Source organism: Pezoporus wallicus, unplaced genomic scaffold (assembly GCF_028554395.1).
Source record: "Pezoporus wallicus isolate ANWC-B61680 ecotype Strahan unplaced genomic scaffold, APGP_CSIRO_Pwel_v1 contig_7293, whole genome shotgun sequence".
NCBI classification, from domain to species: Eukaryota; Metazoa; Chordata; class Aves; order Psittaciformes; family Psittacidae; genus Pezoporus; species Pezoporus wallicus.
The window spans coordinates 951,118-973,925 of NW_026637242.1; the positions used below are offsets into that span (position 1 = coordinate 951,118).

A 22,808-nucleotide genomic window follows, 5' to 3' on the forward strand; every position below is an offset into this window, starting at 1 on the left:
CCCCTGTTGCCAGCTCCCCAGCCTCCCTCCTGCGCTTCTTACTGACTGAAAACTACTCAGCCACCTCCTGTGTCATGAACTCATTTCACCCACTTGATTTTAAGCTCATCAAGCCATTTACCAGACTCTCGCTGTAACTTGGTGAAATCAAAACAGGGAAAGGCAGTGGTCTTAACTACATCCCCACCAGGTATCCCATTGAATTGGGCTGCACTCTTCCTGCTGGTGTCTGTGCTCGCTGCCTTAGCAGTGCAGTGGCTGGGCCTTGCAGGAGGGAAGGCTGGACGCCAACCAAAGCACAGCTATCCCCACAGAGCATTACATAATTAACAGTGCTGCGTAAGGTTGATATTTGGGCTGAAATCAGGTGCTGTAAGTTAATGCTTCTTTGAGTTCTGATTATGGTCTGTATAATGAAATGAGTTAAAGAAAGAAAATTCCTTTTGATTTACTAATCCCTAGTGAATATAGGGATAAATAGAGGTTCAAATAATTTTGTGTGACAGATTTTTTTGTTCTGTTTGTTTTGTAATTTCATAAACTCTCTGTGTACTGTTCTGTCTCTGTCTATCCATATCTTATGGCTTCCAAAACCCGTATGAGAGAGCACAGATGGGATTTTGCAGGCATTGTATGAGTAAGCAGATCTCCATGACAAGAGTTAAGGTCCTTCTTAGCAAAGTGGTGAAGTTTACTAGAATGATCTGCTCTAATTTTTTATATAGGTGATTCCCTGTAGTGCTGGAGAACTTTAATTCCATTTTTACAAAATAACAAAAGGCATACAGTAGCTGGATGTGTTTGTGTTTATGTATGTGTTAGCAAGAATTTCTGATTGGTAATTCAGAAGAAGTGCTTTGACACTGTTTCCCATAAGATACTGATGTACAGGCTGGAAGAGCAGATGGTGAGGTTGATGGAAAGCTGGCTGAATGGCCAGGCCCAGAGGGCCTGCAAATCAAAGTCTAGTTTTAGAGGATCAGCAAAGCAAAGTCTAGTTGGAGTCCAGTGACTAGCACTGTAGCCCAGGGGTCAATACTGGGTCCCAGACCTGTTTTGCATCTTCATTAATGAGATGGATGATGGGGCAGAGTGTAGTTTCAACAAGTTTGCAGATAACACCAAACTGGGAGGGGTGGCTGATATGCCAGAGGGCTGTGCTGCCATTCAGAAGGTCCTTGACAGGCTGGAAAAATGAGCTGACAGGAATCTCATGAAGGTTCAAGAAGGAGAAATATGCAGTCTTGCACATGGGGAAGAACAGCCCCAGGTGCCAGTATTGCTGGGTGCTGGTGATCTTGAAAGCAGTATTGCAGAAAAGGACCTGAGGGTCCTGGTGGAAACCAAGTTGAACATGAGCCAGCAGTGTGCCACTACAGCAAAGAAAGCTAATGGTATCCTGAGCTGTGGAAGAAAAAGTATTGCTAGCAGGACAAGAGTGGTGATCTTTCCGCTCTCGTCAGCACTGGTCAGGCCACACTTAGGAATGCTGTGTTGAGATCTGGGCTCCTCAGAACAAGAGAGAGATTATGGTGTTTGAATCCAATGAAGGTTTATGAAGATGATGAAGGGTGTGGAGGATCATTCCTTTAAGGAAAGGCTGAGTGAGCTGGGACTCTTCAGTCTGGAGAAGAATGCTTGAAAGGAGAGTGCAGAGAGGACAAAGCCATGCTCTTTCTCAGTGGTGCCCAGTGACAGTACAAGAGGCCATGGGTGCAAAATGAATGTACACAAGTCCATAGGACCTGATGAAATTCACCTGCAGGTCCTGAAGGAGCTGGCAAATGAAGTTGCTAAGCCACTGTCCATCATATTTGAAAAATCATGGCAGTCACATGAAGTTCCTGATGACTGGAAAAAGGGAAATATAACCCCCATTTCCAAGAAGGGGAAAATGGATGACCTGGGCAATTACAGACCAATCAGTCTCACCTCTGTGCCTGGCAAAATCTTGGAGCAGATTCTCCTGGAAGGCATGCTAAGGCACATGAAAAAGAACAAGGTGCTTGGTGACAGCCAGCATGGCTTCACTGAGGGGAAATCTTACCTGACCAATCTGGAGACCTTCTGTGATGGGGATACAGAACAGATGGACAGGGGTAGAGCAGCTGATGTCATCTACCTGGACTTGTGCAAAGTGTTTGACACTGTCCCACACGACATCCTTGTCTCTAAATTGGAGAGACATCAATTTGATAGGTGGATCACTCAGTGGATAAAGACCTGGCTGGATAGCCGCATGCAAAGAGTTGTGGTCAATGGCTCAATGTCCAGCTGGAGACCAGTAACAAGTGATGTCCTTCAGGGATGGGTGTTGGAACCAGTCTTGTTCAACATCTTTGTTGCTGACATGGACAGTGGGATTGAGTGCACCCTCAGCAAGTTTGCCAGTGACGCCAAGCTGTGTGGTCCAGTTGATATGCTGGAGGGAAGGAATGCCATTTAGAGGGACCTCGACATGCTTGTGAGGTGGGCTGATGCCAACCTTATGAAGTTTAACCATGCTAAGTGCAAGGTCCTACACCTGGGTTGGAGCAATCCGAGGCACAGGTACAGGTTGGGCAGAGAAGAGATTGAGAGCAGCCCTGTGGAAAAGGACTTGGGGGTTTTGGTCAATGAGAAACTTAACACGAGCCGGCTTTAGAGTGCTCTCCAGCCCAGAAAGCCAACCATATCCTGGGCTGCATCAAAAGTTGCGTGACCAGCAGGTCGAAGGAGGTGATCCTGCCCCTCTATTCTGCTCTGGTGAGACCTCACTTGCAGTATTGTGTACAGTTCTGGTGTCGACATAACTGTTGGAACAAGTCCAGAAGAGGGCCATGAGGGTGATCAGGCGACTGGAGCACCTCCTGTATGAAGATAGGCTGAGATAGTTGGGGCTGTTGAGCCTGGAGAAGAGAAGGCTGTATGGACACCTCATAGCAGCCTTCCAGTGTCTGAAGAGGGCCTACAAGGATGCTGGTGAGTGACTCTTCATTAGGGACTGTAGTGATAGGACAAGGGGTAATGGGTTAAAACTTAAACAGGGGAAGTTTAGGTTGAATATAAGGAAGAAGTTCTTTCCTGTTAGGGTGGTGAGGCACTGGAATGGGTTGCCCAGGGAAGTTGTGACTGCTCTGTCCCTCGCAGTGTTCAAGGCCAGGTTGGACAGAGCCTTGAGTGACATGGTTTAGTGTGAGGTGTCCCTGCCCACGGCAGGGGGGTTGGAACTAGATGGTCTCAAGGTCCTTTCCAATCCTAATTAATCTGTGATTCTATGAGGAACAGGAAAATCCTCCTCAATGTAAGGAAACATGTGAGGATGACCAAGCATTGGCACAGCTTTCCTTGAGAAACTGAGGATTGTCCATCCTTGGAGACATTCAAAAACACAGGATGTGGTCTTTGACAACCTGCTCTAGGTATCCCTGCTGGAGCAGGGCAGTTGTATTAGCTGACCTCCAGAGGTCCCTTCCAACCTCAACCAGTTTGTGATTCTCTGAAAAACATCCTGATTTAGGAAGCTTCTGATGCTCATGGTGTTATAAAAGGTTTCAGGGAAGTTCCTCTTTTACTGCTTCACAAGAAGCTAGTTAATGTCTTCCTTTTCTCACTGTTATTTCCCAATTCCTTCACTTTCAGTGTTCACTCTGACCCCATACATCGCAGCATGATTTTTAGTGCTGCTTTCCCCTACACTGCATCATAATGCAGTGGCTTAAAATTGCACAAATCTAACAAAGTGAGCTGTTCGGCTAGATTTCTGTTTCAGTTCTACTCCATAAGAGTTCTTGGTAAGAGTCCTCCATAAACATGAGTTAAAAAATAGAGAGAAAATTAAGATGTTGGAAGATTTTTAATTCTTAGAAAATCAAACTTGATGAGATGTATCTTATTTTTCCTTCAGTTTTCATTCACACAGAGGTATGGTTGACCTGAAACCACAGCAGAAGCTATTAACTCAAATTCACTTCTATGGGACTCCCCACAGCATTATCTTAGAAAAGCATCTATTTTATTTAGAATACTTAGATTAGTTTTAAGCAAGAATAAATCCCATCATTTTTCTTCATTTAAAATATTTGCTTTTCTGTTTCTTTGTGCTTCCACTGCTTTAAGCATCCAAATTACAGTATGGAGAAATACTTGATAGAGGTTTTCCTTATATGTCAGAAGTAGGCCTCTGTCTGCATATAACAGCTTATGTTTCACTGTTCATCTTGAAGTGATTAGTATATTTTAGACATTCTTTTCATAACAATATCATAAACAGAAACAGTGTACTGAAGGCATGCACGCTGGTTACAATCTTCAAGTAAGTCAAACTCCTCTGTATGATGAAGAGATTGGTCAGATAAAATGAATTCTTAAACTTTTGTTGCCAAAGTGGTGCTGGCATAGCTTCTGGTTCTTCATTTAAATTACGTGAGAGATCAGTAGAACTCTTTAGCACTCGTGTCCACAATACTGTGTTTTCTTTTTTTTGCCAGCTTATTCTGTGTGGCAAATATTTTGAAGTTACACAGTTAACATCATTGCTAAATTCTGCTGGGAAGCATAGAAATAATGTGATAGTCTGCTTTGTGTGATGGGAAGTTTAAACAGACATCATTTTTGCTACGTTTTTGGCATTCTATTACAACATAGGAAAATCTGATTTCATTTATGTCTTCAGGAAATAGCACGGGATGATAGTAAGGCACAAACAGATGAAGGAAAGATTTTCCATGTTGAAAAGGAGAGGTGAAGAATTTCTTTGTTCCTCAGAATCATTGCCTTTCAACAGCTGAGACAGTTTCTTTTAAGTTCTGAGTACTGGTAGTTCCTCCCGACCTAAGTTCTGTGGTATTTGCAGGTTGATAGCATGTTGTCCACTCTCTCCTGCATTTTCAGACCACCCTACTGCAGGAAGGGACTGGATGTGTCACTTGACATTGTAGAGACAGTTTACCTTTCCAAACTCTGTATTATGGTACCTAGCCTGTAGAAATAAGCTCCAGGATTTCTCTACAGGCACGTATGGACATTTTAGAAAAAAGCAGTACAGCAGTGCTGTTCAAAGGGGGTAAAAAAAAAACCCTCCAACAGTCAGCTAAAGTAGAAACTGTGTGAGGGAGCCAAGCGGTATGCTGAAGAGACAAATTTGGACCAAGATTCTTGCAGTGTAATACTGCAAGGCAATACAGTAAAGACTTAAAATTTCCGTGCCAAACTCATTCTGGCAGAAAAAGGTGAATGAAGATCTTAATCCAAATAAAAGGAGTAAAGAATGGGAGATCTGCAACTTGTGCATAGATAGAAGCTACAATAGTAGGTATGACTGCACAGAGGTGAACTGTGAAGAGGAAAATAAAAGAGTCAAGGTAGAGCTCTGGGAGGTGGAATGTGCTACAAAAAATTTAAAAAGAGGAGAGTATTAGCAATTCAGGAAACAGTTCTTCTCTAAGTGTGATAACTCCTATCTGAAAGGCCAAATGAGACTGGTATTAAATATTTTCCCTGCGGGTTTTAGTAATGGATACAGTGATCTGGGCAATGTTTTTTTAATGCTTTTCTTTCTGCTTTTTTTTTTTTTTTTCTCAGATTTACAGAGACTTTTGTTAAATGAACACAAACCCCGCCTTGGTATTCAGTAAAACTGTAATTTTCTCACATATTGATTAGACCAGAATCACACAGTCCATAGTTTGAATGCTTGGCATTTTTTAAGTGAATGAATCAGCAGATAGCCTAGTTCAGAAGTTGATATGGACATGTCAAAATCAGTACAACTTGCAAGCTATACTATCGGAATATAGGTTATAATTTCAATGTGCATTACATATCAAAGAGGATGACAAAATTTGACTTCCGAGTATGAAGTTTCTCCTACTCTTCACAGGATGCCCATGTTGCAATCTTAGTGAATCAGAAATGGCTGTTTAGCACCTTTTCAAGATTAATTATATTCCCTGAGTAATGTGCTTGTGTAGAACATTATGATGGTGGTGCTGTTTCATTTTTGCCATGAACAGCTTTCTAAAAATTAAAGAAGCAAAACCAATCAAAATTAATCCTTTTTTTTTTGTTTGTTTGTTTTTTGTGAGTTGTTTTGTGAGTTGTTTTGTGTTTTTTTTTTTGGGGGGGGGGGGGTGTTGTTTTCTTGTTTGTTTGTTTCTTCTCCCTCCTCCCCCCAACAACTCCTATTCAGTCATTTCTTGAACAGGAATTGTGGCTATTCAGTTTGAGAGGAAATTTCTATCTGGGTAATTGTTATTACTAGCATTGCAAATGAAAAGTGCATTCTCCAATATTTATGTATAAAATATGAGAGAATTTATTTTCCCTGAGCTTTTTGGTTCTACAGAGTCCACTCATCAGAAAGGGAAGCTGATTTTGGCTGTGTTTACAGAGGTCCATATTGAAAGTTAGCTGTGCAAATCCCGCAGGCATTTTGCAGAGAAAACTGCAAAAGTGAAGAACCTTTTTTCACTTCCAAATATTATCAAACCTTTGAACACATGGAAACTTTCTACTGAATCTATAGCATATTGAACCTTTATATACAGAAATATATCTAAAGAATTATTAATCTGATTTTCTGTTTATGGCAAAAAGTTTATTGTGTTAATGTGGTTGGGGTTTAAAAAAATAAATAAATGGATAATTAATAATGCTGAAACTCCTCTGTGGCGTAGCCTGACTGTCAAAAGGTACAACAAAGTAAATAAAATAGCCTTCATTTCAAATTTCTTGTATTTTCAGAAAAAAATATTCTTGTATCTTAAAAGGGCATTTAGGAAGCAATTCATACAATATGCCCTTTTAAGAAAATACTTTTGTCCTTTCTCAGCTCCAAAACAGTAATGGTATATTACAACAAACTTAGTTTTTTATCAAAAAAGTGATACTTACAAAAAAAACCCAAACATCGGGCTTGGACTGTTTATTTTTAAGCTAACATTGAAGTTGAATATACTTACTATCTTTGGAGTTTAATATGACTCACAATAGTTAATGCATAAGCCCTCACAAATTAAGATTGACGTTAACAGAGAAAAGCAAGGTAGTACATGTGATTCAAAGATCTGTAGGATCTCACCTTGCATAGTGATATCATTTGTGCTTTCTTCACTGGACAAGCTCTATGCTTGGGATCAGCTTTTCAGACTTCGCATTTATTTGTCCTTTTAAAAATACAGGATTGGAATTGAAAGAAATTAATGGAATCAGTAGATCTTAAACTTTTATTTACTTTGAAACTTCAGCGTTACAATTTTGTTTCTGGGAAGTACTCCTTTCCTGCTGCTACTTCTGCTGCTGCCATTTATTATTTGACATCTGTGACTTACAGAACTGTGAAAGATATGCAGTAGTTATTTTTAACCACTGATCTGCTGACACAGTTGGCTTAATTTAAATAAGCATTAATAACTGACACAAGGCACAGGCATGCTGAATATAATGAATGCCGTTTGAGGCCTAAGGGTCAAAAGTCAAACGCCATATTAGTCTTATTAAGAAGGGAGCTACTGAATGGGCTGAGTGTGAATAAATGATAGAACCTATTTTCTGGCTAATGTTGCTAAATCATGTTCAACTTTCTTAAAATACTTCAGAGGTGAAAAGTTCACTTTCCAGACCAACTAGATTGTACCAAGCACTATTTATTTATTTAAAAAAAAAAAATGCTTGCAGAAAGTTTGTACTTCTGAGTCCTAAATCCATTTCCAATCTGTTGGACACAGTATGGTGCTAATTAAATCAGCAGAGATTCACGACCTAAATGCAAACTTCTCCAAGTTAAACCCAAGCCCAGTGGTTAAAATAAGTAAAAAAAAAAAATTATAAATCTGTGCCTTCTTCCTGGACTATGAGAAACTATACCTGCTTCAATGAAAAAATAGGTGGATAGACAAGGTTTTATCTATAGCACAAACATTAGGAGTAACAAAACCAAAACCTGATAATCCACAAACTCGAGTGGAATTTCAGTGTCTTGTGGGGGCCTTGACATAATGAACATCCTCCTGAAAAGGAATACTTTTTTCTACTATTAATATGGTTGTCCTACCCCATCTGTATCTTGCTGTTCTCTACATTGAGTGGCAAAGAGATAACTGTGGGAAAAAGTAGGCATAAAGAAAATGGCATAAAAAAAAATGAACATGAGTGTTAAGAGGAAAGAGGCGATTTCTTCTGCATGTTAAATAAAGTTTACCAGCTGCTTCATTTAATACTGCATGCAAGCTAACAGAAAATTTTCCATTTCTTGAAATGGAAATAAGATAATGGTTAGTATTATTTCTTTATTTGGCACTAATGAAAAATCTTAGGAAAAAGTACCTATCTTAAATAGGTATTTTAATCATAATAGAGAAAGGAATGAAATAAAATTGTGGGTTTTATTTTGTTAGGCAGTGTATTGCTTTAACTTATGATTGAATTCCATACTTAATTATAATCCAGGAATAGAAAATGGTATTAAATTGATCTCTGCATGTAGTACATTTTGAGCTTATGTGGAATTAAACACAACACACATGGAGATTTGGGTCACATTACTGCTGTTATTGCTGTATTTTATATTAGTGGCTGAAGCAGAGGAATATGCTGGGGTTTGCTTTCGTTATTTTTAAGAATAATTTCAGAGCTTTCTGTCTATCAGCAAAATTCATGATGAAATTTTGTATCTCATGCCAAGTAATCATTCTTTTTTGTCTTTGTAGATGTTGATGAATGCCAGGCTATCCCTGGAGTCTGCCAAGGAGGAAACTGTATGAATACAGTAGGTTCGTATGAGTGTAAGTGTCCTGCTGGTCACAAGCAGAATGAGGCAACTCAAAAGTGTGAAGGTAAGTGATGTTGTCATAGAAAATATCTAAAAAAATAGTTAAGTAAAGCATTAAAATGGAATGGAATTTAATGAAATAAAAGGTTCTGAATAGTTGCAGGGTCTGTTTCTACTTTGGTCTATTTTGCCTTAGATTTTTTTTTCTGTCTGACTTATGCACATAAAGACAGTGTTTATCCTGTTTCAAAATTTAGTACTGTTGATAAAGAGTGCATCTGTTAACAGCATATAACTGCAAGTGAGTTACTAGGATTTTGTTTGTTTTCTCAAAAATATCCAAAATACTCCAATACAGATGTAGGTATTTTCAGCCTACTGAAAAGAGCATGAAGAGCAACTTTGGCAGTTTTAACAATGGGTGTAAGAAATTACTTCTCTTACACTTGGTGTTGAAGAGCCTGGGTAAGTAAAAAAACATAGGAAATGTCCTTCTTTTTTAGATAAAAACCCATGTTTGATAGCGTAGACTGTGTTTAATAAGCATAGTTTAATAAACATAGACCATGTTTATTCAGTAAACGTGTTCATACAATTAAAAACAACGATTCTGCATAAATTTATATGATGCAAAAATGGTGAGGTTTTGTGGATTTGATGAAGACTTCACTGATTTGACTGAAATTGCCATGCCTTCAAAAGAAATTAGACCTCTCCAACTTCATCCCAACAAGTAGGTACCTTCACATTCAAATTGCACAGATAAGAGGGACTGCTTGTTCAAGGCTTTGGCTTATGATTAGGCAGCAATTTAAGTATGTTACCAAATTACATTATACTTAGTATTCAGTTACAAACAAAGACATGGTTTGTGACCAATTTTGGAAGCTGTCTCAGAGTTTCCCTTAGTTTTGCTTACAATACAGAATTCACAGAAAAATTAAGTAATACAATCAGTTTGAAAATCACACTTTATAAGTGAAAATGTTGCATTTTCACTTGTTTTCGTTGCAAGTAATACCTAAGTGTAAGTAAAAACGATATTCGAAGTTATTTTTCTCTGGTCCTGTCCTCCACCTCCTTCTGTTTTTTTTTTTTTTGTTTTGTCTTTTTTTTTATGCTGACTAGTTTCAATTTCTGTGCAATACACAATGGTATTCCTGTCCGGAGTTTTTCTAGAGGAAACCTGGCTGTTTCTTGTTGAAACCTTCAGTTTACAAGAAGTAGAACGGCACCCATAGAAATAGAGCTTTTCTTACCATGCTTGAGTAGGAATAGGGGCAGTTGTGTGTGTGTCTGTGCATATGTGCATGTTTATTTACCTAACTGTATACAAAAGCATGCTGATAGGTACGCACAGAGGTTTAGGGCTTTGCAGGAAGCAGTGATGTTCACAGGGAAAGAAGATCCATTTGAACCATTTTAAAAGGGAACACCAGGAGCCTTGCAGAAACACTGTTTTCTCCTCTCCCTCTATGTGGAAAGAAGCACAAAGAAAGAATCATCCCTTTCTATTCATTGCTAATAGCAAAAAAACCCAGCTGCTGTTACAGTTGCCTACTTGATCACAAGACACTTGCCTTGATCACTGATGGTGTCTGTAATCTGTCCCCAACAGTGCTCATGCTTTACTGCTGTTAACCCTAAAGAGCTCCCTGTGGAGGAGACCTGATACCTCCTCTCAGGCAAGGATGCAGTTAAAATACATCAAATAGCTGTTTTAATAGAGATCAAAAACAATGCCAGTCATATTATGTATGTTATGTTTCTGCCTGGCATTTGAACTCCAGCTTTGACACCTAAAGAAGAACTTTTTTGTGATATGTTTCCTTCCTTCTGAAAACAATAATGAAAGCATTCTTTGCATTCTGCTTCTTTAACCTGTGTAAAGCTCCACTTTATTTGTAAAAAATGTTATTCAGCAGTTCTCCCTGATAGTGTCCACAGGAAAAAGTTAGTTCAGTTTTAACACATATTTGCTTAAAAATCTGTGATTCTTATGGGACAGTGTATAATAAAAGTGAAATAGTATCTGGATTCTGAAATAGTTGCTGTTATTTCATAGTTCAGTAATAAATGGATTTTCATTTCCTGCATTGTTGGCAGCTTACTGAAGAACAGGTCACATGTGCTGGCTTTATTTCTTTTAAGCCCCTGCCGCCACTGCCCATGGCAGAAGTTAGATACTAATTAGTCCCTGTTCACAGCTTCCTCACTAGCTTCCCTGGTCATGTACTTCCTCACAGGGAATTATGCAAATAACAACCCACAAACCCATAGTGCCCAGTTTGTACCTTTTTTTCTTTTCCTGGGGAAAAAGCCAAAACCAAAACCAAACCAAAAATGATAAAACCGTTTCTTGTCTATTTCCCCATGTTTCATAGCCAAGGTGGTAATGCCAAAATTATACCAAATTATACCAAAATTATACATTATTCCAAGAATAGAACAAGAATGGAAGCCAAGCCTAGTTTTAATCGGGCTCTTTATATATATATATATATATATATATATATATATATATATGTTTACACATATACACACACACATATATATGTGTGTATATATATGTATAAAAGCTTTGAGAATTCATTATCTGTCAGTGTCAGATTTACAGGATGGAACTATAGCCAGTCCTTTAAATAATTATACTTTCAGTTAGTGGGACTCATCATTTCAGTGAAGTTACCTCATTTATATATATGGATTAGGCCATTGGGAAGGAGAGCTTTAATGCATTTTTTTATTTAAAACATGATATAGTATGGAGTATTTTGCTCACTTTTTTCTTTAAGTATGGAAAACTAGATCGAGTATTAGTTACTAACTACAAAGGACAAAATCCAAGTTGGAGTCAGTAGCCAGGCAAGGCTCCAGTATTCAGAGGCAGAGGCTGGAATTTTACACTAATATTCAGACCTTCCTTATTAAGTCTTCTACTTAATAAGGAGGTATTTGATATCCTTTGCCCTCAAACATCCTGATGTATTTTGCGGGTTTGTATTTTTTCTCCTGTGGTTCCTTTTGGAAATAACAGCTACTGTTAGAGTAAGTAGGAATGTTCATGTTGTGCTTTTTGTGTCATAATGGATTTTGCTAGACCTGTGCTAAGCAGTAAATACTGCTTTCCTGGGCTTTTTGCTTGCATTATATTCCTGTATTTATTTAAAAAGAACCCAATCAAATGCCAAAAAGGTATACAGTAAGTTTATTGCATTTATTTTGAGCCTCTGATTACAGTTTACTGTCACTAACCTTTCAGATGTTAATGGCAATTGTGTATCAGTGAAGAGGATTTAAGGGATCTGGAGCACTCATATGATGTGTTAAATGAACAAAAGAAAACCCCATACCCTTCTCTTTTTTGACATAAAATGCAAACACAATGTATTAAGCTTTCATTGTCTTTTTAGGAATGATATTCTGTTAATTTTTAGGACATTATCTTTCAGAATTAATGGAACTTGCATCTTTTGTTTGGAGATGGATTATATATAGATAAACTGAAAGCTTTCAGTTGTTCTTACTGATTTACATATGAGATTGACTACTACTTATTAGTTCTTCAAAGATCTAATAAATGTGTTTCACTTACTCTTCTCAAATTGAAAATACATCATACTCCTTGAATAAATGTAGTTATGACACCCTTTAAAATCAAAGGTACTATAGGAGCTATGATAGCTCTGACGCTCTTCCAAAATATTGTACCATTGACATCAAAGAACTAGGACTGTATGACAAAGGCTATTTTTTTTTTAATTTTTATTTTTTTTTAAACATGGCACTAAAATGCAAAGAGCCTTTTAAAAGAAGCCATTCTATTTCTGGTTTTCATGCTTGAATGTATAATTTCATTACATTCTGTGTTATTCAGATTTGATACTACCAGGTATTACTGTGGACTAAAACTATTTTCAAGGAGCCTTTTTTCAGAGCTCAGCAGTTGAGAGCACTTTTTCTGGGACTTTTAATTCAGTTAGTCATAAATTCCTGCTTACTGTAGCAGTAATAGTCATGAATTCTGGATGACAGGTAGTCAGCCTGGGGTTTTTATTGGCAGATTCACCTATTAATGCTCACACCTGCGAAGTTTATGCCACACATTGGTTCTCAGATTAAGACTGCTTTCTCATCTCATGTGCAATAATTGGAACCACAGCCATTCATGCCACCAGTGTTTTTCACCTTTAAAACAGTGTCTCCCCTTACTATCTTTGAACCATTTTCCCTAGGACCATTAATTTATGTATTTTTGAGGAAGGGAAGAGAGTCCCCCCAGTCAGCCATCCTAAAAATAGGTCTTTCTGAGGTAAAGTCTCAGAATTTCCAGTCACAAGCAATGGAGATTTTGTTGAAAGAATTGCACATGCAAGAACCAGGGAGGAGGAAGGAAAGACAGAGATTTAGCTTAAAAACTAGTGAAACAAAAAAATCCATTGACTCAGTACTCCAGTAAGTAAGAAGATTTTTCTTACAGAAGGGTTCTCCATGTTAATTGGTTAAAAAAAGAGGCTTTTTTCTCTGCGTGGGGATGACTGGAGTATTCTTTCCACTCTGGTCATTGCCCAAATTTCAGGAAGGTACTTGTTCCCTTCCCAGCCCCCTGTCACTCTTGGACAAGAGCCCTAGACACTGTTAAGCTCCTGTGCATGTAGCCAGGTGAGAAGGATGGTCTATGTCTTGAAGCTTTGCAGAAGTGGCTTACTACTTTCTTCATCTGTCTTGCCAGTGCTCCAGACTCCACCTACACACTACTTCAGTAGGCTTTGTGCTGTATGACCAACGAGTTTAGAATTTGGTTTCCTTTGATAGAAAATCAGGTGTTGTGTTCTTGTAATTAGGATTACTGCCTTTAAAGTGACAGGTACCTGTGCCAAGAAAAGTAAAAACGAAGAGAAAACTTCCAGTTTTTAAGTGCGTGCTTGCTTTTAGTAGTCAGATTTTTAAAGATTTGTTTTTCTTATGTTTATTTATTCTCATATATAGTAGCTGCTGTTGCACCTCAGTTATTAAAAAAAAAAAAAAGCTATTAAGCCTACAAGGTTAAAAAACCTCTGTAAGAGAGTGACTGACTCAATAGAATCACAGAATAGTTAGGGTTGGAAAGGATCTAGTAAGGAAGAAAATAATAAGGTTGAAAGATCATCTAGTTCCAACCACCCAGCCATGGGCCTCACACTAGACCATGTCACCCATGGCTCTTTGGGCAGCCTCTTCCAGTGCCTCACAACCCTCACAGTAAAGAACTTCTTCCTTATATCTAACCTGAACTTCCCCTGTTCAAATTTAAACCCGTTATCCCTTGTCCTATTGCTAGAGTCTCTGATGAAGAGTCCCTCTCCAGCATCCTTGTAGGCTCCCTTCATATGAACAGCCCCAACTGTCTTCAAAGGGGAGATGCTCCAGCCCCCTTGTCATCCTCATGGCCTCCTCTCTACTTGCTCCAACGGCTCCATGTCCTTCTTATGTTGAGGACACCAGAACTGCACACAGTACTTTCAAGTGGGATCTCATGAGAGCAGAGTAGAGGGGCAGGATCACCTCCTTTGACCTGTTGGTCATGCTCCTTTTGATACAGCCCAGGGTTTCTGGGCTGCAAGCACACACTGAAGCCAGCTCATGTTCAGTCTCTCATCAACCAACACCCACAAGTCCTTCTCCACAGGACTGCTCTGAATCTCTTCTCTGCCCAACCTGTAGCTGTGCTTGGGATTGCCCTGAAACAGGTGTAGGACCTTGTATTTAGCTTGGTTGAACTTCATGAGCCTGGCATTGGCCCACCTCTCAAGTGTGTCAGTGTCCCACTGGATGGTATTCCTGCCCTCCAGTGTATGAACCGAACCACACAGCTTCGTGTCATTGGCAAACTTGCTGAATGAAAACTTGAATGAAACAGATATTTGAAAACACTATATTCCTAGCACATGGATTCTTAAATTGAACTTGCTCATGTATCACTGCTGGCAGTTGCTACCAGCTTTGTGCCATCTGATTCATGTGTACAGCATTTGCATCTCAGACAGTACTTCCATGGTGATAAACTGTCACCATGTTGCTAATCTCTTCATCAAAGCTTGGGTGCCTATGAACTTTGTAATTAGTCTTGGAGTTTATTTTTGGAACCACTGCAGTATTGATGAAAAAGGGTTGTGTAGTATCCCCTAGAAATCAAAGGTGTGTTTTAAGGGATGGTAAAAAGGGAGTTTTCTTGCATGAGCTTCCAGTGACTGCCATTGGGAAGGTGTCACTTTCCATAAAAAGTAAGTTCTTCCCACAGAGTCCTCATTTCATCCAGTTTTCACTCCTGTTTCAGACTGTGTCTGCATACAGAAGACAGTATTCATGTTTAAAAGACTTATGGGCTGTGAAAGATCTGTGCTGCATGAAAGATCTCAGTAAGACATGCACCAGTTCTGGTTCTGTTTTCATTTGTACACATAGTTTCATTGCATTAATTAAATCAGGTGGTAAGTAGTTCACCACATTATTGTTGTCTTTAATATGGTAAATCAATGCAAGATTTCAGAGATTTTCTGTGGAATTAATGGAGTTTTATTTATACCATCATTTGGAATTCTGAAATCTCTGCAGTAGGTAGTTATGAAGTCCTAAGTGAAAGCATTATTTCTTAAAAGTGTTTTGATTTAGCAAAAATGACATATTGCTTTGTACATCTTAGAGCAGATGTCTGAAATGTGGGAAGTAGTTTTCATCATTTTGTAACTCTTTTAATGTAAAATTTAAAATTTCTTCATCCTATAAATTGCTTAAATAACCTTGTAAAAAGACAAAGTTTTCACTTTCTCTGATTCTATTACATAGTATAAAACAACAACAAATTCCACAGGATGCTTATACGTGTGGACTAGTTAGGAATTCTGAAGACATGTTACCTGTAAGATAAATTGTCTTTTCTGCAATGATACTCCTGATACTCCAAGTGACATGCTAGTGGGAAAGGGAATGTTTCATTCATACCTTCATTTTGCAAAGAATAGTTTGCATAGTCTTAGTGGTGTTGTGGCAAAACTTCACTTTCCTCTCAGTAGAAGGTGCTTTCTGTAGATTCATATCCAAAGGGAGTTCTTCATATGTGGACCTTCCCACAGTGGGGAGTTAACCTTTTTAACATAGTCCCTGTGTGCACCAGATTTTTTTGACACTGTTCATTTTCTTTGAGTGTGTGGAGAATGTAAGAAAGGGAGGGAGCAAAGTCTTTATCACGTAAAAGCCTCCTAAGAACTATTTCTCAATTAGTCATTCATCTCAAGAGAATTACTAGAGTGACAAGTCCAAGGATATGATAGGTCTGTGGAAAAGTACAAAGAATGGGTAGTGGGGTCCCAAGGTTTTCTTGAAAGGAATGTGAAGACCTTCACAGTGTCATCACAAGATAATTTCTGTCATACACTCTTTCTGGTGCTTCTCCTGTATTATTTGACATGACAGTGTGGGTTCAACAGTCTTTTTTGATTAGATCTTTGTTTCACAGTATGAAAGCTGATTTAAATTAATACCGCACTGTCGTGGTTTAAACCCTAGCCAGACAGCTTGTTCACTCACTCCCAGTGAGTGGTGCTGGGCTGAGAACAATAGAGGACCCCCATCCCCCCAGGGCTCTCCCCTTCTCCGCTCCCAGGTCCTGCTGATCACCCCCTGACTCTCCAGTCTACGGATCAGCTGATGGATGGGAATCAGGGAGTCTCGGTTGGTGCAATATTGCCGCCGGTGCACTGTTGTGGTCGCAATTGGCACTTGCTGCAGCAACCCCACAACTGAAGGATCCTCTGAGAGACCAGGCAAGGTGGACAGCTGCTCAATTTCCTCCATCTCCAAAGCAGCAATACCAAAAGCCCATCGGTACCCTTTTGGGTCTTTGAAGTACCCTCTCTTGAGGTAGTCTATGCTGAGGATGCATGGAGCCTCTGGACCAGTCACAATAAGGTGCTTTTGCCATTCCCTCCCAGTCAGGCTGATTTCAGCCTCCATCACAGTCAACTCTTGGGATCCTCCTGTCACTCCAGAAATATAGATGGGTTCCACCCCTTGACGGCATCAAGGTACACTGTGCACCGGTATCTACTAGAGCTTTATACTTCTGTGGGACTGATGTGCCAGGCCATCTGATCCACACAGTCCAGTAAATCTGATTGTCCCCTACCTCCACCTGGCTGGAGGCAGGGCCCCTCCAATGGTCATCACAGCGTTGGACGCTTAGGTCGTGGTAAAAGGGATTATTCTTCGTTATCACAGGAGCTGGAGTAAAATCAGCTCTTCCGCTCCATCTGGGAAACTGCTCACCAGAAACTGAAGCCGTAGCTCTCATGGGATGATCAGTCTTGGCCCTTGCTTCCCTCTTCAATTCACTCACCCATGCCTCCAAAGCTGAAGTAGGTTTTCCATCCCACTTTGTCATGTCTTCTCCGTGATCCTGCAGGTAAAACCATAGGGTACCCCACGGCATATACCTCCTGTACCTCCTGTATCTCCTCAGTAGGACGGCTTTTGTTAATAGCTCAGATGTGTGTTGGTACACGTGAGGAGCTGGATAAATCAGATAGATCGTCCCTCAATTGTTTGAGGTCCTGGGACAGTTTTTCCACAGCTGAGATGATGGAAGGGGTGAGATTGTCTTCGAACTCTCGGAGTTTATGAACCATTTCATCCACTGTTAGTGGTACTATGTCATTCCAGGTTACTGTTGCCAATGAATATGATATGATAACGGTGCATTCCATGTAAGTTTTTGCCACATGGGTCGTGTACATTCAACTTCATCTGGATCTATAGGTGTATCCCCGTTATTCGGCTTGATGTGATAGAGCATCTCTACAATGGCTGATTCCCTCAGAGACTGGATGCCTTTGTCTATAGTAGTCCACTTGGCCGAACGACTCGTAACATCGTCCTTGTACGGAAACCTTTCTTTCACAGCTGCCAAGAGCCGCCTCCAAAGACTGAGGGACATTTTCTGTCTTGCAATTGCTTTGTCAATTCCCCCTTCTCTAGCAAGTGATCCCAGCTGCTTGGCTTCTGTACCTTCTAGTTTGTGACCATCGGCCCCATTGTCCCAGCATCGGAGTAACCAGGCGATGATGTGCTCCCCTGGTTGACGGGTAAAATCTTTTCGCATATTCCGTAGCTCGGTTGAGGTCCGAGGTCGAGAAGTTACTTCGTCATGTGATGATGACTCCTGATCAGATTCTGGACCAGGTGGTGAATTCATTGTTTCTTCATCTTGCTTCACCCTTCTTGCCTCTTTTTTTGCTTTTTGTCTTGTGTACTGGGCCACAGTTCACATTTGTTGAAAGCCACTCAAAAAGCTAGTGTAAAGAGGTCACTTAAAAGTAAAATTAGGTTACTAAAACAACTGTAAAAATATTCAGATGTCTAAAGATTGTCGCAGTTTTAGAATGAAGTGGTTATTTAAATGGCTCATTTTTATAAATGGTCGTGATCCAGTCTTTATTCTCATGCTACTCTTCCTACTTGTAATTCTTCCATTTCAGTTTGCTTTGCTGTGCTTCAAATCTCTAATAATACAGTCAGACTGCTTCCTCTTGTTGCTTCTCCTTGCCTCAGCTCCTAATTTTGCTTCCAGTTTGTGCTGGGAAAGGACACGGTGCTCTCAGGCTGGTGCTGAATGCCTTAGGAACCCCTTGTTACATACAGCAGCTCATTCATCGGCTTGATGACATCTCACTTTATATATATTTACATACAAAATTGTTTCAGTGTTCGTATGAGAGCACTGCTTTTAGGTGGCAGAAACATTCGAATGGATTAAAAATATCTGAAGTAAAAATGCAACATTTGGTTGGATTTGAATAGGTCGGCCAAAATTCTTGCTTATAGTTGGAATATTAGAAGGCTAGAAAGCAGGCAGATCTGATAAGGAATATTTCTATGGTTGCAGAAGCCAAGAGTTGTCATAGTTGGCTTCTGTCCCATCCTCCTTCCTTCAGCTCAATAGCCAGATGAGTATTTTGATGTTGCATTGTAGCTATTGTGTGCTTCCTGGAGATGGCAGTCAGTGTGTGTCACTTCAGGGAAGTTCCAGACTGTCCTCACATACTCTGCAACTTGAAGTGGTACACCCCTTGAATGTGTAAGGAAAGCTCCATTAGATGGCAAGCAAAATTATTTGCAGTATTCAAACACCAGCAATTTGGTATTCAGTCTGAGTTTAATAATTGTTGCGTATCAGAAAAGGTCTTTCCCTCTTTTTAATACACTATATAAAAGTGCTCATTTAATTATTCCATGTCTTTTCCTTTCTGCATAGATATTGATGAATGCAGCATCATCCCAGGAATCTGTGATGGTGGTGTATGCTCTAACACCGTGGGAAGTTATTTCTGCATCTGCACATGGGGTTATGTTACATCTGTGGATAGCTCCCGCTGTATTGGTAGGTATTTCAACCTGAAGGCTTTTAGTGCTCTCAGAGTTATTGAGGCAACTCATAAACAGCAGAAGAACTTCTGTCGCAGTCATCTAGCACTTCCCCCTATGCTAAACTGTGCTAACTCCCTATTATCTCTGATCCAGCTGCTTAAAATTTTTAACATCCTCTTCTGATGATGATTGCCACTGCAGCCATCTTTATGTGGATTGTAGATCCCTCTGTGTCAACCGCATTGTAGCTTGAGAACTCCTGCCTGAGATCTGGATCTTCTTAGGAAAAGAGCAACTACTAACTCTTTGTTATCTAGGCAAACATAAGAAATGTTCATTATATTTGTTTCTCAAACTTGCATCAGATGAAACCAAAAGCTAAGCTCACTTTGGTCCTAAAGGGGCAAATGTTTATTCTTACTTGGTATTTCAATTTCCATCTCACGTAGGTTAATTTAACCTTTAGAGACAAATATAAGGCACATATATAAGTTCAGGAGGCATTAAGTAAGATATGCTGAAATGCCAGTAAATTGTCTGGAACAGATACTAAAACAAACTAAATATTTGGTTTCAGTAGATGCAGTTTTTACAAGAAAATTTATTTAAAATCTGTTTCTGTATTATAAAAAAAAAAAGTATGCTTATTTTCACATGTTGTAATTTCTTTTATAAAGCTGCACATGTCAAATATATAGTATAAACCATTCCAGTGAATTATCCATAGTACTGCATACCATGTGTGAAAAACATTAACAATTGCTAATAACAGTGCCTTTTCTAGATCTCATGTGGTTCTTATTTTTTCAGACATATCTAAGCACTTGTTTTCATGTTGAGAAAGGGATGGGAATTCTGAAAGGATTTTTTAATTACAGATGAATGATGTAAGCCAGTAGCAGCACAAGACCTACAAATGATTTCACGTAGATAGTTTTTCACACAAAATAGACAGCTTTTGTTACTCGGGGTCATCTGAGGAATGCCAAACGTCAAGTATATTATGGCTGGCCTCAGGAATACTGAGAACATGACTTCCAATATGATCAAAATATCTATGGATTTTGGCATGGTTTACAATGTAGTTGCCAAAATCAGTTCCCAAAACCAACTGCACACAAATCACATGCCTTAGTGCACTAAAACAGGTTCTCCTTCCCTTAAATGAAAAATGTGTCCGAAAGTTCTTGTGCTTCTAAATGTTTGTAGTATTGAACTATAATTTGTATATTTTGTGTACTTTGTACAGTTTCTCCTTAGGAGAAAAGTGAAGAATGTAATCCTTATTAATACGAATTATTTTATTATTCCCAGTTTAAGATAATATGCGCTTTTAACCAAAATATCAGGATGTGCTCAGTTATTGTAATTACTACCACATCTTTTGAAATTCATGGAGCTTTTCTCCTAGTCAGCGTTCAGGAATGGTTTTATTTTTAAATTAATTTCCAGATCAGAGGGCAAGTACATGTTTCTCCAGCATAGTGAACGGCCGCTGTGCACAGGAGCTTCCCGGTAGGTTCACCAAAAGACAATGCTGCTGCAAGTCTGGCCAGTGCTGGGCCATTGGGTCTGTTCCAGGCATGTGTCCTGTCAGAGGGTCTGGTGAGTGACTTGTTGATTTATTTTCTCACTGTCCATTCTACTTGGGGTTGAGGTCACTGAAATATTATAAACTAATTTAAAATGCAGGGTAAATGGAAAAAGAAAGTCAGGAATTACATTATTATTCATACCTGTGGTTTTGATACTGATGTTACCGTCTGTGAGCCATTTTGGGGAGTTCATGATTGTTTGGGACTAGTTTCTTTAACATTCTTTTGTTGACTTTGGCAATAATTCCTAGGAAATGGGAAAGATTTTGTGGTCAAGCTCAAAGAGGAAACAACCCTGAGGTCCGTAGGTTATTTTGATTTAAAGGTACAGCTGCTCTCTTGTTCCATTAAATTTTGGGCTACATTGAACCAGGAATGTGTCAGTATTTAATTTATTCTTTAAACTCTGCTCACAGAACAGTATTCCACATCTCTAGTGAAATGTATTTTCAGTTTATCAATATCAAGATCTCTGAGTGACCCTGAGTGACCAGGGAGTTACAGTGCAGCTGGCAGCACATCAGCAAAAAGGTTTCAACAAATAGCTGTAAATTACAATATTGCCTTTTATTATTTTTAGTGTCCCCGCTTAAGTAACACCCATCACAGTCATGGGATCTGCCTGAGATAAGGAGTGGGAGAAGGAGCACATCATGCCAAAGAAATGAGGAGCTGGTGTTCAATATATTGTAGCATACAAAGGTCTCTACCTTCCTTGTAAGCTGACTCTGAAGGGTTCATTTACTTTATGCTTCTCTGTGCATTCTTATTTAATAGATGAACACCGCAGACTTTGTGTGGATGGTGCTTCTGCTGGAGGTCGTTCCAGAGGTGGTGGGACAGGAGGAAACGGGTTCCTTCCTGGTGGCAATGGCAATGGCTATGGCCCAGGAGGAGCAGGATTTATTCCCATCCCGAGAAGCAATGGTTTCTCCCCAGGTGTAGGTGGAGCAGGGGTAGGAACAAGTGGCCAAAGTCCCAATGGGAATGGACCAGTAATTACAGGGCTAAGTAAGTTCTTGCATTGTTGTGACTTGTTTTTCGCTTTTTTTTTTTTATTCCTTCCATTTTTTCCTTTTTTTCTGCTTAGTTTTTAATCTTGAAATGATGTGGTGTTCTTAACACATAAAAATGCCTTTGTATTCAAGCACATTTAAGAGACCTCAGTTAATAGATTCAGATGTTTAGGAACCCTTTTTTTAAAAGAGCTCAGATGTAGAGATTTTTTTATTCAGTTATTGAGTCCTTGAGACTGTGCTGTTATAGAATCATAGAATAGGTAGGGTTGGAAAGGACCTTAAGATCGTCTAGTTCCAACCCCCCTGCCATGGGCAGGGACACCTCATGGTAAATGATATCACCCAAGGCTTTGTCCAACCTGGCCTTGAACACTGCCAGGGATGGAGCATTCACAACCTCCCTGGGCAACCTGTTCCAGTGCCTCACCACCCTAACAGGAAAGAATTTCCTCCTTATATCCAATCTAAACTTCCCCTGTTTAAGTTTTAACCCGTTACCCCTTGTCCTTTCACTACAGTCCCTAATGAAGAGTCCCTCCCCAGCATCCCTATAGGCCCCCTTCAGATACTGGAAGGCTGCTATGAGGTCACACAGCCTTCTGTTCCTGCTGATCTCTCCTGGTCATTACTAATAAAACTTCGTATTTTTAAGTGTTTTCAAAAAAAAACAGGGTTAAAAATAAATTTCTCTTCCTTTGTTCTTCCAAATGTAAAACTTACCTATTCTGCAGGAATACTGCTTTGACTGGGAGCCCAAGAGGAATAATATTCTGAGGGAAGTCTGATATATGTAGAGCTGCTTATAACATGTGTAAGCACATCTCTAGGATGGAGTATTTTTAGAGAGGCAGGCCAAAAATAGTAAACATATAGGAACAGACTGCTTCAGCTTTCAGCCAGGTTGTGTTTTTTTCACCCAGGTTGTGGTTTATTCATAAGGCCACTGACAGTCTCATGAGGCTATACTCATAAATGGTAATTCAAAATTAAGACTGTTCATCTAATATTCTTTTTGGTTCTGAGAGGTACTTGGTTTTGTCATGT

The 22,808-nt window shown here is 39.4% G+C and overlaps 1 protein-coding gene across 1 annotated transcript in view; it reads left to right on the plus strand.

Moving 5' to 3' along the window:
• The window catches only part of FBN2 (fibrillin 2), a 157,922-nt gene that overhangs the window by 36,210 nt on the left and 98,904 nt on the right, over positions 1 to 22,808 (plus strand). The window contains exons 7-10 of the mRNA XM_057404425.1: positions 8,688 to 8,813; positions 19,038 to 19,163; positions 20,603 to 20,755; positions 21,523 to 21,756. Of these exons, the coding sequence (XP_057260408.1) occupies positions 8,688 to 8,813; positions 19,038 to 19,163; positions 20,603 to 20,755; positions 21,523 to 21,756 (639 nt within the window). The remainder of the gene's footprint in view (positions 1 to 8,687; positions 8,814 to 19,037; positions 19,164 to 20,602; positions 20,756 to 21,522; positions 21,757 to 22,808) is intronic.